General features: G+C 33.4%; 1 protein-coding gene across 1 annotated transcript in view; it reads right to left on the reverse strand.

The window, feature by feature from the left end:
* The window catches only part of MAPK8 (mitogen-activated protein kinase 8), a 120,363-nt gene that overhangs the window by 2,994 nt on the left and 103,598 nt on the right, over positions 1-13,771 (reverse strand). The window contains exons 7-12 of the mRNA XM_044665780.1: positions 11,882-12,047; positions 7,629-7,700; positions 5,662-5,844; positions 5,351-5,475; positions 4,812-4,875; positions 1,029-1,106 (exon numbers count right to left, since the gene is read on the reverse strand). Of these exons, the coding sequence (XP_044521715.1) occupies positions 1,029-1,106; positions 4,812-4,875; positions 5,351-5,475; positions 5,662-5,844; positions 7,629-7,700; positions 11,882-12,047 (688 nt within the window). The remainder of the gene's footprint in view (positions 1-1,028; positions 1,107-4,811; positions 4,876-5,350; positions 5,476-5,661; positions 5,845-7,628; positions 7,701-11,881; positions 12,048-13,771) is intronic.

Genomic DNA, 13,771 nt, shown 5'->3' on the forward strand with positions numbered 1-13,771 from the left:
GAGGGAAGGAAGGAAGGGAGGGAGGGAGGGAGGGAGAGAGGGAAAGTGGTAATGAGAGATAGAGCAATCTGTTCGAGAACTGCTTATAATGAGGAAGAGTGGAGAAGAGGGAAGGCACAATGAATGGCCTAAAGGGAATCACAGGAGTTTGGAGGACAGATGAAAGGGTTTGGAAGAGCTGCTGTGGAGAGTGGGTCAAAGAGTCTGTGAGGGAAGTGTAGAAGAATTGTCAAGCAACAGTGCAGGCTCAGTTGAGGTTATGTGACGTAAATCCAAATGAGAGACAGTCAAAACAGTTGTGTGATTTCTGAGAGGGTAAAAGATGGGAGTGATCCAAAGTTATTATCTGACAAGGCCAAATTAGAGAAATATGGAGGCTACAGATTCAAGAGGAGGATGTAGAGTTGAACTGATTCATAAAGGGGTCAAAATGGGTAAGAGAGAAAAGAATGGTCAAAGAAAGAATTGAAAGGTAAAAGTAATGGAGAGTACAGTGTATACTATACCTCTAAAAAGGCCTATTCTCCAAAGAGATGAAAGAAAGAGAAATATAATCTACATGCACAACATATTTAAGAGTTCTCTTTGTAGAAGCCCCAGGAGCCAGAGAAAATACCTGCAACCAAGATATTGGAGTCTCTTGTTTATGGAATATCTTGTTTATGTATTTTAAAGTTTCAATGGGTTCAAAAAGAAGAATTTTCCTCAAAATCACATAAATACAGAGCTACTGAATTTTACAAAATAATTTTAAGGTAAATCAATGTCAACTGAAAATGAAACATCAAATTAGTAGATCTGTACTATAAAGCAGTTTTATAAAGTTAAAATAGCCCTGAGCATTTATATAACTTGATACATTACATATTGGTACCCTGGCCACTCTAGTAAAGGACACTAAACCTTTCTTATGCATATGAAAGTGTTAAGTACAAATGGAGTAACTATAATGAAAGAATTAGTTTTAGACTCACTGAAAAGTAGAAATAGAATAAGCTGTTTTGAACTGAGCTTATATTGTAACCAACCTAAAGGAGCTGGCTGACCCCGTATAACTCCATTCTTAGTTCTCTCCTCCAAGTCCATAACCTCCTTGTATATCAATTCTGGAAAAAGAAGAAGAAATTAACAAAAGCCAAAAGCTAAATTCATTACTAACAACACAATACAATACAACAAATACAATAAGTGATATTTTGAGCAGGTGTTTAATAAATGCCAATGATGAGCTAAATGATGATCTTCAGAATTTCCCAGAATTTACAGTAAAAGTATTTGAAGGCCAATGCTGTAACTGGATCTCCTTAGTTAGATCTTCTAAAGTTGGGTTTAGGGCAGTGCTGGGGCAAGAGGTTTAGACCTACCATGGAAAAGACAAAGACTAATCTGGACAAAAATCAGGGCAGAGAATCCCAGGCCTTGTAGCTATCATGTTTGATGAGACAAAGAGTTAAATGCCCATAAACATGAGGCCCTTTCTTACCTCAACAAGCCATAAAACTTTCAAGGCTCACAATGATAACAAACATCAACTTAAAGTCTAGGCGTCTTCTGATGTCACAATTTTGGATGTGAAAGTTATCAGATAATTTTTTAAAATTTTGTTAAAGGATTAGAGGATATAAAAAATGATGCAAGAGAAATTTTCAATTGTATAAAACTCAAAAACTTTTGTAAAAAAAGCAAAAAAATGCAGCTTAGAATGAAAAAGGAAACTATTGAGTAGGGAGGAAAAACTTTCTCATATATCTGATAAAAGTTCAAGATAAATAGGAACAGGGACAGCAAGGTAGCTCAGTAGATAGAGTGCCAGTCCTGGAGGCAATCTGATCTCAAGACATTTCCTGGCTATGGGACTGCGGAAAAATTACTTAATCCCAATTGCCTAGCCCAGTGATTCCCAAAGTGGGTGCTACCGCCCCACTGGTGGGTGCTGCAGCGATCCAGGAGGGTGGTGATGGCCACAAGTGCATTTATCTTTCCTATTAATTGCTATTAAAATTAAAAAAATTTAATTTCCAAGGGGCTAAGTAATATTTTTTCTGGAAAGGGGTGGTAGGCCAAAAAAGTTTGGGAACCACTGGCCTAGCCCATACCATTCTTCTACCTTATAACCAATACTTAGTATTGATTCTAAGACATGAAATAGGTGAGTAAGATGACTCAAGGCGGGAGAGGGGGAGGGGAGGGAAGCGGCGCAGCTGGGTAGCTCAGTGGATTGCGAGCCAGACCTAGAAACAGGTGGTCCTAGGTTCAAATCTGGTCTCAGACACTTCCCAACTGTGTGACCCTGGGCAAGTAACTTCACCCCCATTGCCTAGCCTTTACCACTCTTCTGCCTTGGAACCAATACAAAGTATTGATTCCAAGATGGAAGGTAAGGATTTAAAAAAAAAAAAAAAAAAAAAAAGATGACTCAACAGAGTTTGTGGAGTTGTTGATGTTTTATATTTAGAGGAACTCACCCTCCAAGTCTGAGTAGGCCTTAGAGTCATTTCTAGGCTGCAACACTACCCTAACTTTCTTTTTAACCAGTAAAATAGGTTTATTTATAGTAAATCAACAGGAGATGATGGAGGAGCAAGGTAAAGGAAGTCCCTAATTCTAAAATCTAGATATTCCTCCCTCTGTTCTATAGGCCTCTCATGAAGCCTTTTTCAATTTCTTCAAGCTACACTTTACTACTCTGATCTCTCTAGAAATTCAAACTAACTATCTAAACTGAGCTGACTGGTCCTCAAATTAAAGATAGCCATGGTAAAAGTTCGTCAGAGTAGAGATGTTCTAATCTTGATAAACTTCTTCAGATGCCAAGATGGCTGCAGGCCTCTGGCCCAAAGACAAGAGGTTTTTCAGAGTCTGGCTCTCACTCACAATCAGTCAGGAAACCTCTCAAAAATCAGTAATCAGGAGCTCACAAAATATCTGGGAGATGTTAACTGGAGGCAAGGATAGGCAGGATCTCAGGAATCTTCTCACTGGTTAGACTACAGGACCTCAAGGTATCAGGAAAGGCCAGTCACCTCCTACAAACTGCCACAGGAAGCAGACTCTTCGCTCTCTTGGCCAAACAGGAAAAACGGACCCTCAACAGTCTTTGGTACTCTTTTTCTTCCCCAGTTCCATGCATGTGACCAGACCCTTCTTTGCAAACTCATGTCTTTTGCTAAGTTTGCAAAGTTGCGAAACCCTAGTTTCTTGTTTTCCCACTTAAATCCCCCACTTTGTGCAGATAAAAATTCATTCTGATAAAAACAGTTTTGGTGTCTGCACAACAATAAATTTAACTCCTTTTATTGTATTCCTAATCTAAATTCTTACCCCAAAATAACAAGCTACTACACTTACTTATCTAATTCCTCTCTTAGTTCCTATGTCAGGGATTTGAACAAAGGAAAGGAAGAGAAAAAGAAAGGGATTTACAATAAATTGTTACAAAGATCAAAGTGCAAACATTTGCAAAACACAATAAAAAAAATTCTGAATACAAATACAAATGGCAACATATAAAAGAATACAATAAAATCCAAAAAGTCAAACTGCAACTAGAAAACTTTTGCAAAACCAATTTGTAACATAAACAAAACTATGAGATGCTAATCTAATACAAAATCGATCTTATCTTAAAAAATTATAGCAATGTATGCAAATAGAAAAATAGAAAAAATTACAACACAACTTAGTATGCTTTTACAAAAAACTCAATCTATTTGACTAAAAAAAAACTTATGCAAAATGCATTTTAAAAAATCTTAGCTGAACAATTCAAAACAAATTCTTTTTATGCTAATTTCTATTGCTATTACATCAAACCAAAACTTCCTACAGAAAACTATGAACTAAGCATTCTATCTTATGAATCTGTTTTCCAAACATTTTAAGTATGCACACATCTATTTTACATAACCTGTACATATAATTAGATATAACTACACAGATGTACGTTACAGACAGAAGGCAAGAGTTAAAAAAAAAAGACATATAGGGAAATGAGAGGATTTTCTAATATTAGTCATTCTCCAATAGACTTTGTCATTCTCTTTGTCCACCTAGACAAAGGATAAAGTTTTCAAAGATAGGAAAATTATAATCTTATGAATTGAAAATCACTAATAAAATAAACATAAAATAAACCAACTCAAGTTTCATATTACACTTAGCAAATAGGCAAAGATAATAAAAGAAGGAAATAACTAATGTTGGAAGGGTTATAGAATTTTAGGAATGTTGATACACTGTTGATGCAGCTGTGAATTAGTCAATTTTGGAAATCAATTTAGAATTACATAAGGAAGGTTGTTCAACTGTTAATACCGTTGACCCATAAATCCTACTACTGAGCCTATCTATCCTAAGGAGATAAATGACAAAACGGTTCCATACATTCCAAATATTCATAATGACATTCTTTGTAGTAACAAAAAAATGGAAATAAATTAAGTATCAGTCAAATAATGCAGACTAGATGAACAATTTATGGTATGGAATGGAATATTACTGTGTCTAAGAAGCAATAAATATGAGCAATTCAGAGATAAAAAGGGAGGACTGCTATAAAATGATCCTAAAGCAGAACTAGAAGAAAAGTGGACTACAATAATGTAAAGAAATACACTAAAACACCAAATTTAAATTCCTTATGTCTAATCTTTATTCCAGAGACACAAAAGCCAGTAATGAAAGAAATAGCTTGGGTATCTAAAAATCTGTTTAGATAGATCTTGCCCAAATGAATAGATTTTGAAAGTAAAATGGACTTTTGGTTTAAGGGCTCTACTCTCTCAAGTTTTTAGGTTTCGTTTTTTCCATACCTTTCCACTCTTCTATTGTGTGCTCCCTTTCATCTAACTGCTTGTCAGGTATCTTTGGTGGAGGCTGTAAGAGATAAGGCAGCAATAAATAAATCAGGTCATTAAAAATTGGGAATAGGTGAAGAGCGTACAAAGATAATTTCCACTAATACAAGTCAGCAAGTTTGTCTTAAAATTATAACTAGGGAATATTCAAACAACTGCAGGGTATCCTTGCATCCCATTCTTCTACAGCTTAACTCACATTAAACAAATCAAAAAACCTTTAGCAACAGAAACTCCCTCCACCCACTTTCTGGAACAACAGCTTATATAATATACTAATTAGTTACAAAGTGCTTATACCCGAGTTATATCTATTAATCCCTGATACAAAAAATTTGGGATGAAAGTGCTATTCAACTATTTTTTGTTCCCCAGAAGACAAAAACAAAATGATTCCTAACTCACAGTAGGAAAGTGTAATCTTTCTCCCTCCTTCCCTCCCTCCCTTCCTCCCTATCACAATATATCTCAGAAACATAAAGAAAAGAACTCACCGCCTCTGCTTCTGAAGGATCATACCAGACGTTGATATATGGGTGCTGGAGAGCCTCATCCACAGAGATTCTTTTAGATGCATCTATCACCAGCATTTTTGACAATAAATCCCTTGCCTGACTAGCTGTAAAAGCAACAGTTTGGATTAGTTCTATATACATTTTCTTAAATTTCAATGCCTAGAAAACATTTAATAAGACTAAGAACTTTTAGAATTTGTATAAAAACTACATGCATTGATATACTAAAATATATTTGAAATTAATTTCAAAGGTCACTCTGAATTTTTGGATACTTAAAAAAAAGATACCTTTAAGTTTGTTGTGCTCTGAGTCAGCTGGGAAAAGTACATCTGGGAAGAGCTTCTCAAAGCTATATCCAGCATATTTAGGTCTATTCTCCACATAAGTCCTTACTGTTGGTTGCAATTTCTTCATGAACTCAGGGCATGGTGTTCCAAGTTGTTCAATAACTTTATTCCACTGATCAATATCTAAGATCAAGCAGCTAAGAAAAATACTGGATAGATATACATTGGCTATAACAGACCAAAATGATAAAAAATGATACTCCCTAAAATTCAGAAGAAACATTGTGAAAAACATAAAGAAAGTTGTACTGCTACACTGCATAAGGTAGTGAAAACAGAGGAAGAAAAATCAATAAATTAACTGAATATCAATTGAGGTTTTTATGATTTCACTATAAAAACAGAGATTAGAACACTTTCTTACTACAGCTGAATCAGAGAATAGTGACAAGAACAATTCATTAAAGGCTACCAGGTAATGGAGTCTAAGTACAAAAGGTTCAAAATCATGGGGGAAATGCTAAATTTCCTTTTTTCTAGTTATCTTAAGAGGACTGACCACAAATGCTAGTAACAAATTCCTTTCTCTTTCAAATCCAGCAACTATATCAAATTTCTTGTGTATGTTTATATATAAAATAATGCTATCATCTAATAACAGTTCACATTGATCCAATACTTTGCAAAATGATATATAAATATATATGATATATATAATTTTATATATGTATATATACACAAACACATACATGCATATCATTTCGCTGATTATAAAATACTGAATTCTTTCACAAAGGAGATTTAATATTAACTGTGGAAGTTAGAAACTTCTTTTAAGAGATCAAAAACAGAAGGTCCCTAATAAATAAGGCCAAACTATAATCTAGTAAAACTAGTTCCTATTCAGGGAAATATTCAGAAATTCTGCTAAATCCCTGAATAAAAATTCTGGGTCACATGCAAATATAGGAGGTGGCAACGGTTCCTTATTTCTATTAGTTTCATTAGCTGGCTGGTCTATCAAGCAACATTTGGATGATCAATTGGTAGCAATTTTAAATGGATTTTATATATTATTACTAACTGGCCTAACACCTACAGAGACCTCAGCCAGCCAGATACAAAGGATGCAACAATGCTGAAGGATGCTAAATGCATCTCCCCTTCCTTTCTTGTGGGTTTTGCATAGTATTCTGCTGAAGCTGTGAAAATGACAAAAGCCACTCTGGGCACCATGAAAGCCTTCAGATTATATCAGCTGGGCACATCCCTTACTACTTTGTGAATCACTAGGGGAAAAGGATGCTTCCAGCTGAGGCTCACACATGTCCAAATGGGACTACGGTTAATAGACCTAATACTACTATACTTTCCTCTAAACAGATGTAAGCATTTCAGTTTGACAGAGAAATATACAGCTGGTTACTGTTAGTATAACAAGTAAAAAGCAGACAGATGGACAAAATGTATTCTAATGAATCCTAATCTAATCAACATCACAAAAAAGCAGCACTACTCAAATATTTAAGATGAAAGGATCAATGAGTTAAATTCAATAAGGGACAACAGCAAAAACAGCACACAGACATAAAACAAAACAAAAGGAAAAAAAAACAATGTATGACCAGAGGCAATGGACAATTTTAAAATCTATTTCCTAAACACTTCTAAATCTATTCAAGTGATAGGAATATTAGAAATTCTGAATGAAAGCCATGCTTATTGGTTTTGGTTAAATAAATAAATCCAAAGCCCATGATAAACTATAAATAGATAATTAATTGCACTTGCGCATTTTTACAAATATAAGAAAGGTCTACATGTGGTCTATATCAGCTGGTGGTATTCTGAAACAATATTTTAGCATTACCTCATTAACTGTGTAAGAGACAAGACTATGTTACACTGACCAAGCTGAAGTTCATTTTGACCTTTCAAAAACTAGTCTAGGCAAAAAGTAAGGATACGATCTGTACCTGGGAACAAAACACCACCTTTGATCATTTCTCCCATGATGCACCCAACTGACCAAATGTCAACTGAAAACAAAATGCAATGACATTAACAAAAAGATATTGGCTAAAGTAAAAAACAAAACAAAACACACTAAAATAAAATCATACACACAATATGATATTGAAATTATAAAAAGCAGTGTCAAATGAAAATGAGTGACAATGAATGGTGCTCTGACTCCCAGCAGAGACTATGTCCTACTGCTAGGTGCAGCCTAAAAAATGATTCAACTTCTTATCAGAACAATTTTTGGAAAGATACAACAACAACAAAGCTTCATGTCTATTTAAAGAAAATTGGACCATAAGCACTTTCATGACAGAGCATTAAAGAGTGAATCACCAATCAAACTGCTGCAGCCGCACAAGGATACAGTCCCTTCCTGGAAAGAGGATTTTGTGGCAAACCATTTCTCCCATAATGCACCCCACAGACCATAAATCCACTATGTTTGTAGCACAAAAGAAGGAAAAGCAAAGCAAAAGGTCATTTAAAATTAAAGAAGCATAACATGATTGCATTATATAAAACTGCTGAAACTTATCACAGAAAAAAAAAGAAATGATCTTAGTTTTAATTAATGGAAAGATTCTAAACAAAAGTATTTTCCAAAGAATTTTGTTTGATTCACAAAGGAAAATGTGTACAGCCTTTTAATTAAGTTTTTAAATTTAAAGTGAGAGCTTTGCACAGTTATATTATAGTATAAAGATATATAGTTTGAGTTCTTTGGGATTTTTGGAATTTTGGAATATGAAGAAGCAGCTAATAAACTGTAATATGTAGTGGTGTTAAAGGATATAAATACATAGTTAAATTAAAGAAATCTTTCTTTTGTTTTGAAATTCAACTGTGCACTGCACTTTCTTTAAGTCAAATAAACAAAAAAAGCATGAGCAGAAATAATCTAGCATATTAAAATATCCATTGACATTAAAATTATTTATGATCCTCTAAGTAGATTAAGCTCAAACTATTTATTCAATATAGCAACAATTTCATATTGAAAAGATCTAACATGCTAATGAACATTACACACAAATTTCATAACAAATTAAAAAAAACTGTCTTAAAATCCACATATAAGATAGCATTGGCCTAAAATTCTTCAAAAGACTTTGACAATGGCTTTATCCATTTCAATAATAGATCATAATACTCTGCTATATTATAACAGGATTAAATATAGTATGTGTTAAGTTTTCTTAACCATATTATATAAGAACCTTTACTAATTATTTTACAAAAATGACTACATTGGGGAAAGATTCATAACTAAACTTAAGGATAATATAAACAACTATCTTTAACATATCCCAAAAAAAGACTTTTCCCCCCTCCAAAACAAACCCTAAAACCCCAAATCTATATCTGTAAATTATTCTTTGGTCAAAGAAGTCAGTTTTGGATGGAACTAATACTAATTCTTAAAACAATGCCATATAATACAAAACTCTTAATGAGTTTCTCTTTAAGTGACATAGTAAAGGAAAGAGGAAATAGTTGGCCTTGGAGTCAGGAAGTTAGGGTTCTAGTCCCAGCTCTGCAACTAGCTAACAACAGAACCTTAGGAAGGTTACTTCAGTTATCTGTTTCTTGATTTCCTCAGATGCAAAATGAAGAAACTGGATTAAGATGATTTTGGCCCACATTTTGATTTAAATTGTTTCTTAAGAATCACTGCCCCTCTCCAATTTTAAATGAGATTTCAACTGAAGATTAACAAAAATAATTTATGTATTTAAAGAAAATACAAAATTTGGGGATTTTCACCTGTTTTCAGTAAAACACACAACACACACAGACATACTCATGGTTCTGGATAATAAACAAAAGAGGGCATGTAAGGCTGGAGCAGCAAATGAGGGGTAAAGGAAGATCAAGCAAAATGAACTGGAAAATCCCAGAAACATCTATATACACTTTGTTTAGAGTTTGAAAGCCCAGAACCTTTTAAAAAGGAAAAGAAAAGGGAGAGATCACAGGTAGAAATATCAACTTTATTTATGCTGATAGAAGGATCTGGGAGATGAATGTTGGTAATTTCCTATGATCATTTACTAACAAATGAAATTTAATTGGTTAAACTGAATAATTTAGAAAAGAGATTTAAAGGAACAGTTCATGATCCAATCTCTAGAGTGCAATCTTTTAAAGTCTTCTGACATCAGTATATACCCTATTTTAATAATTATTTCACAGCTTAACATAGAATATCATGGACTTTTTCTTAAATGTTCTGCACATATAGTTTTTGTTGCTATTCTTTAATGGTTTATCATGCTTAAACAAAGAAAAATGCGGCCATAGGTCAGAATAGATGCTTTGAAAAAGATGGTGAAAAGTTTTGTAAATTCAGATCCACATTTTACACTACATTAACTTTGAAGCAATAGTGTCTCAGCAGTTTGTAAAGGTATAAAATGGAGATGGATTATTTTAGTTTATACCTTATCCCCACCAAAACATGTTAAAAGACAAGAGAAGGGTACTAATCTGAAAACCTAACTTGCTATTAATTTTTTAAAATACATCTCCTCCCTAATCACATTCACTGATTCTTATGTCATTAAGGCTTTAAAAGTTCACTGGTGGTATATCTTTTAGAGAAATAAAAAATTAGAAGAATTTTCAGGGGGCAGCTGAGTGACTCAGTGGATTGAAAGCCAGGCCTAGAGACAGGTTCTTAGATTCAAATCTGGCCTCAGACACTTCCTAGCTATGTGACCCTGGGCAAGTCACTTGACCCCCATTGCCTAGCCCTTACAACTCTTCTGCCTTGAAACCAATACACAGTATTAATTCCAAGATGGAAGGTAAGGGTTTTTTAAAAAAAGAAGAAAAAGAAGAAAGAAGGAAGAAGGAAGAAGGAAGAAGGAAGAAGGAAGAAGGAAGAAGGAAGAAGAAGGAGAAGGAGAAGGAGAAGGAGAAGGAGAAGGAGAAGGAGAAGGAGAAGGAGAAGGAGAAAGAGAAGGAGAAGAAGAAGAAGTAGAAGAAGAAGAATTTACAAAAGATTCAAGGTCTTTTACCAAAGGATTCCTTTGGTTGAAGTTAATTAAATTTAATAAAATGATAAGAAATCAAATCTTGGGCACATGATTCTCTACAAATGTCTGTACCTCCTTGAACAAGATTTCCTTTTATAAATAGGTATGAAGAAGGAAAGTTACATATAACATTTGAGAATTCACTTCAGTATTAAAATTAAAACTTCTAACTAACAAAAATTACTTTTAGGGGCAGCTAGATGGCTCAGTGGATTGAAAGCCAGGCCTAGAGAAGGGAAATCCTGGGTTCGAATGCAGCCTGTATGACCCGGGGTAAGTCACTTCAATGCCTAAACCTTATTATTCTTCTGCCTTAAAACCAATACACAGTATTGATTCTAAGATGGAAGGTAAGGGATAAAAAAAGGATACTTTATAACTGGTTTCAAGATGAAATGTGTGCATATTCATGTACATAAATATGTGTGTATGTATATACAGATTTGTACATATGTACATACATAAACATAGACAAGCAAATAAAAAAGTAGTATAAGACCATCCCTGGAGAATGGACCAACAAAGCTTTTATAATCATTTTGATTTCTTTTGTAGGTTCAATCATATTCATGGCTCTGAGGACCTGAACTTAAGTTTTTTGTTTTGTTTTGTTTTGATTTTGATCCACACAGAGAAAAACAATTTTTAAAATGTTTTTCATCTGAATTATGAGTTCTGCATTTCTTATTGTCATAAAAAATGCTCTGAGGTAGGTAAACTTGGAAAGCAAACTAGTAGACTGGAGGAATTGAAACATGCATTTTATACCTTAAAATCTTACCAGTTAATTTTAAGCATCAAGATTATGAAAACAGGATAATTATCATTACTACTAAATGATCAAAAAATTATGCTTTCCTATGTTTAATTTTTAAAATGCTTATTTCTATGCTACAGTTAACAACATATACTGAAGACGAAGAAAATTGCTTTGGTAGTACTGTTTGTGTGTGTTTATGTTTACACGAACAGGATCCCCAGATTTTCAAACAGTGATGAAAAAATTATAGTAAGTTTCATAAACTCTGCACAACTGCACACATTTATTTTTGAACACTAAAAAGATTATACAGGTTAAACATTTACATTAGAAATATGATGTTCAAAAGGGAAAATAAATTATAACTACATTTCAAAGAAATACTATGTTTGCTGACCGTTTTCTTTGTAGCCCATCCCTAGGATGACCTCGGGTGCTCTGTAGTAACGAGTCACTACATAAGGTGTCATCATAAAACTAGTTCCTGCAGTTCTGGCCAGTCCAAAGTCAAGAATCTTCAAAGTGCAGTCTGATTTTACTACTATATTACTGGGCTTTAAGTCCTTAAAAAGAAACATCATAAATGACTGCTATGACATGTATAAACATTTTGAAGTTCACATTTAAGTTACCACCACCACTTGAGAAAAAAAAAATTTAAAAGGTAGTCAGTTAATCCATGTTTTTTGTTCATTTATCTTACTACAAAAGTATTTCCTCATAAATTTAATGCAAGTGTCAAATTCCCCACATATGATTTCTTCATGGAATTTTCATTTGATAAAACTGTTCAACGCCAAGAGTTATTGAAGAAATTAGAAGTGTTTTATACATTACAAATCAGAATTAGGCTGAAAGGTTAGTTCTAATATATAGGATTTGGAGAGGTAGTTAAAAGAAATTAGAAGTACACACAAGTATCATTATGCTTTAGGACAAGGATAGCCAGTTTAGAAAATTTTACCCACTTATGACTATAATGACATTTATGAATTTAAGCATAAGGATGCTTTCGATGGATTCCATTTTTAATCACTATGCATTTATTATTCCTACCACTTAAGAGTCTCCAGCCTGTATCCATGTTAAGGCTTCCAACAAAGTCTCCACTACTGTTTAATGAAAACAGGGAGTGGGAGGTCCCTCTGTCTTAGTCTATCCATCCAATGTTACTCTTTCCTTCACATCATCAGATACACATCTCAAAGCTGCTCAACTAACTATCAATAGGCAGGTTTATACATCTGATTTCTCACTTACCACGTTGAAATTTGTTGATGGCAAAAATTCTATGCTAGCCTAACAAAGACTCAGTAATTAGGATACCTGTCTTGTTGCACCCCTACTCAAAAGAAAAAATTTTGTATTGTATTTTTTTTCCATTTCATTTACTATTTGTAAAATCTGTTTCTACAGACCAATTATAACCAACTCTGTAGTTAATGCTATTAGAAAGTATTTTTTATGAAAATCTCCCAAACTTTAATTAACTTTAAAGTTCAGTGTCTAATATAAGAGGCAACTAGATAAACATTATTCTTGCTATGAATTTACAACCCATTAGGCCTTCAGGTCCTCATTTCAGTACTGAAGTAGTGCTACTCTGAAAGCTGTTCTATATCAGATCAAGATTTGAGGAATTAGAGGCAAAAAGATGTGATGAATCTCTACACTATTACTTCTATGGATTTACATATTTTGGCTTTTAGTTAAAAATTATCAATGATTAGGATAAAAATTAGAAGGGCAGAGTGCCCTAGTTATTCATTTTAGTGTTCCTATAGATCCCAAAGTGTGTGTATATGTGTGTGTGTGCATCTGTATAATGTATATACATTTATATACACACTCACATGTACAGTTTTTTATTCATTCTAATATATAATACTAATAGACACATATGATCAGGTAATAGTGAAGTTCTATGATGCTAAGTTTAAAGATAACCTAATAACTGAAAAAGGAAGATATATAAAAAGGATTTTTATTTTGAAAGTATAAAAATCCTTTAAGTTTAATGAGTAAGAAAAGTATAAATTTTAATATTTCAGGTCAAAGTGAAAACACTTCCATGAATCTATTGTTTTACCTGTAAGGTAAGACTGATTTTTATGTTTGATAATAAATATTAAAAGATGGATAATGTTGAAATGCCTAGAAATGAACAACTGGAAAATTAAAAATCCATGTGATATAATTTGAACAACTGAATTATCTCTTACCTGCAATAAATGAAACAATATCAAAGGACAGAAACAAGAACAATATATATATATATGTATATATA

Source organism: Gracilinanus agilis, chromosome 2, assembly GCF_016433145.1.
Source record: "Gracilinanus agilis isolate LMUSP501 chromosome 2, AgileGrace, whole genome shotgun sequence".
NCBI classification, from domain to species: domain Eukaryota; kingdom Metazoa; phylum Chordata; class Mammalia; order Didelphimorphia; family Didelphidae; genus Gracilinanus; species Gracilinanus agilis.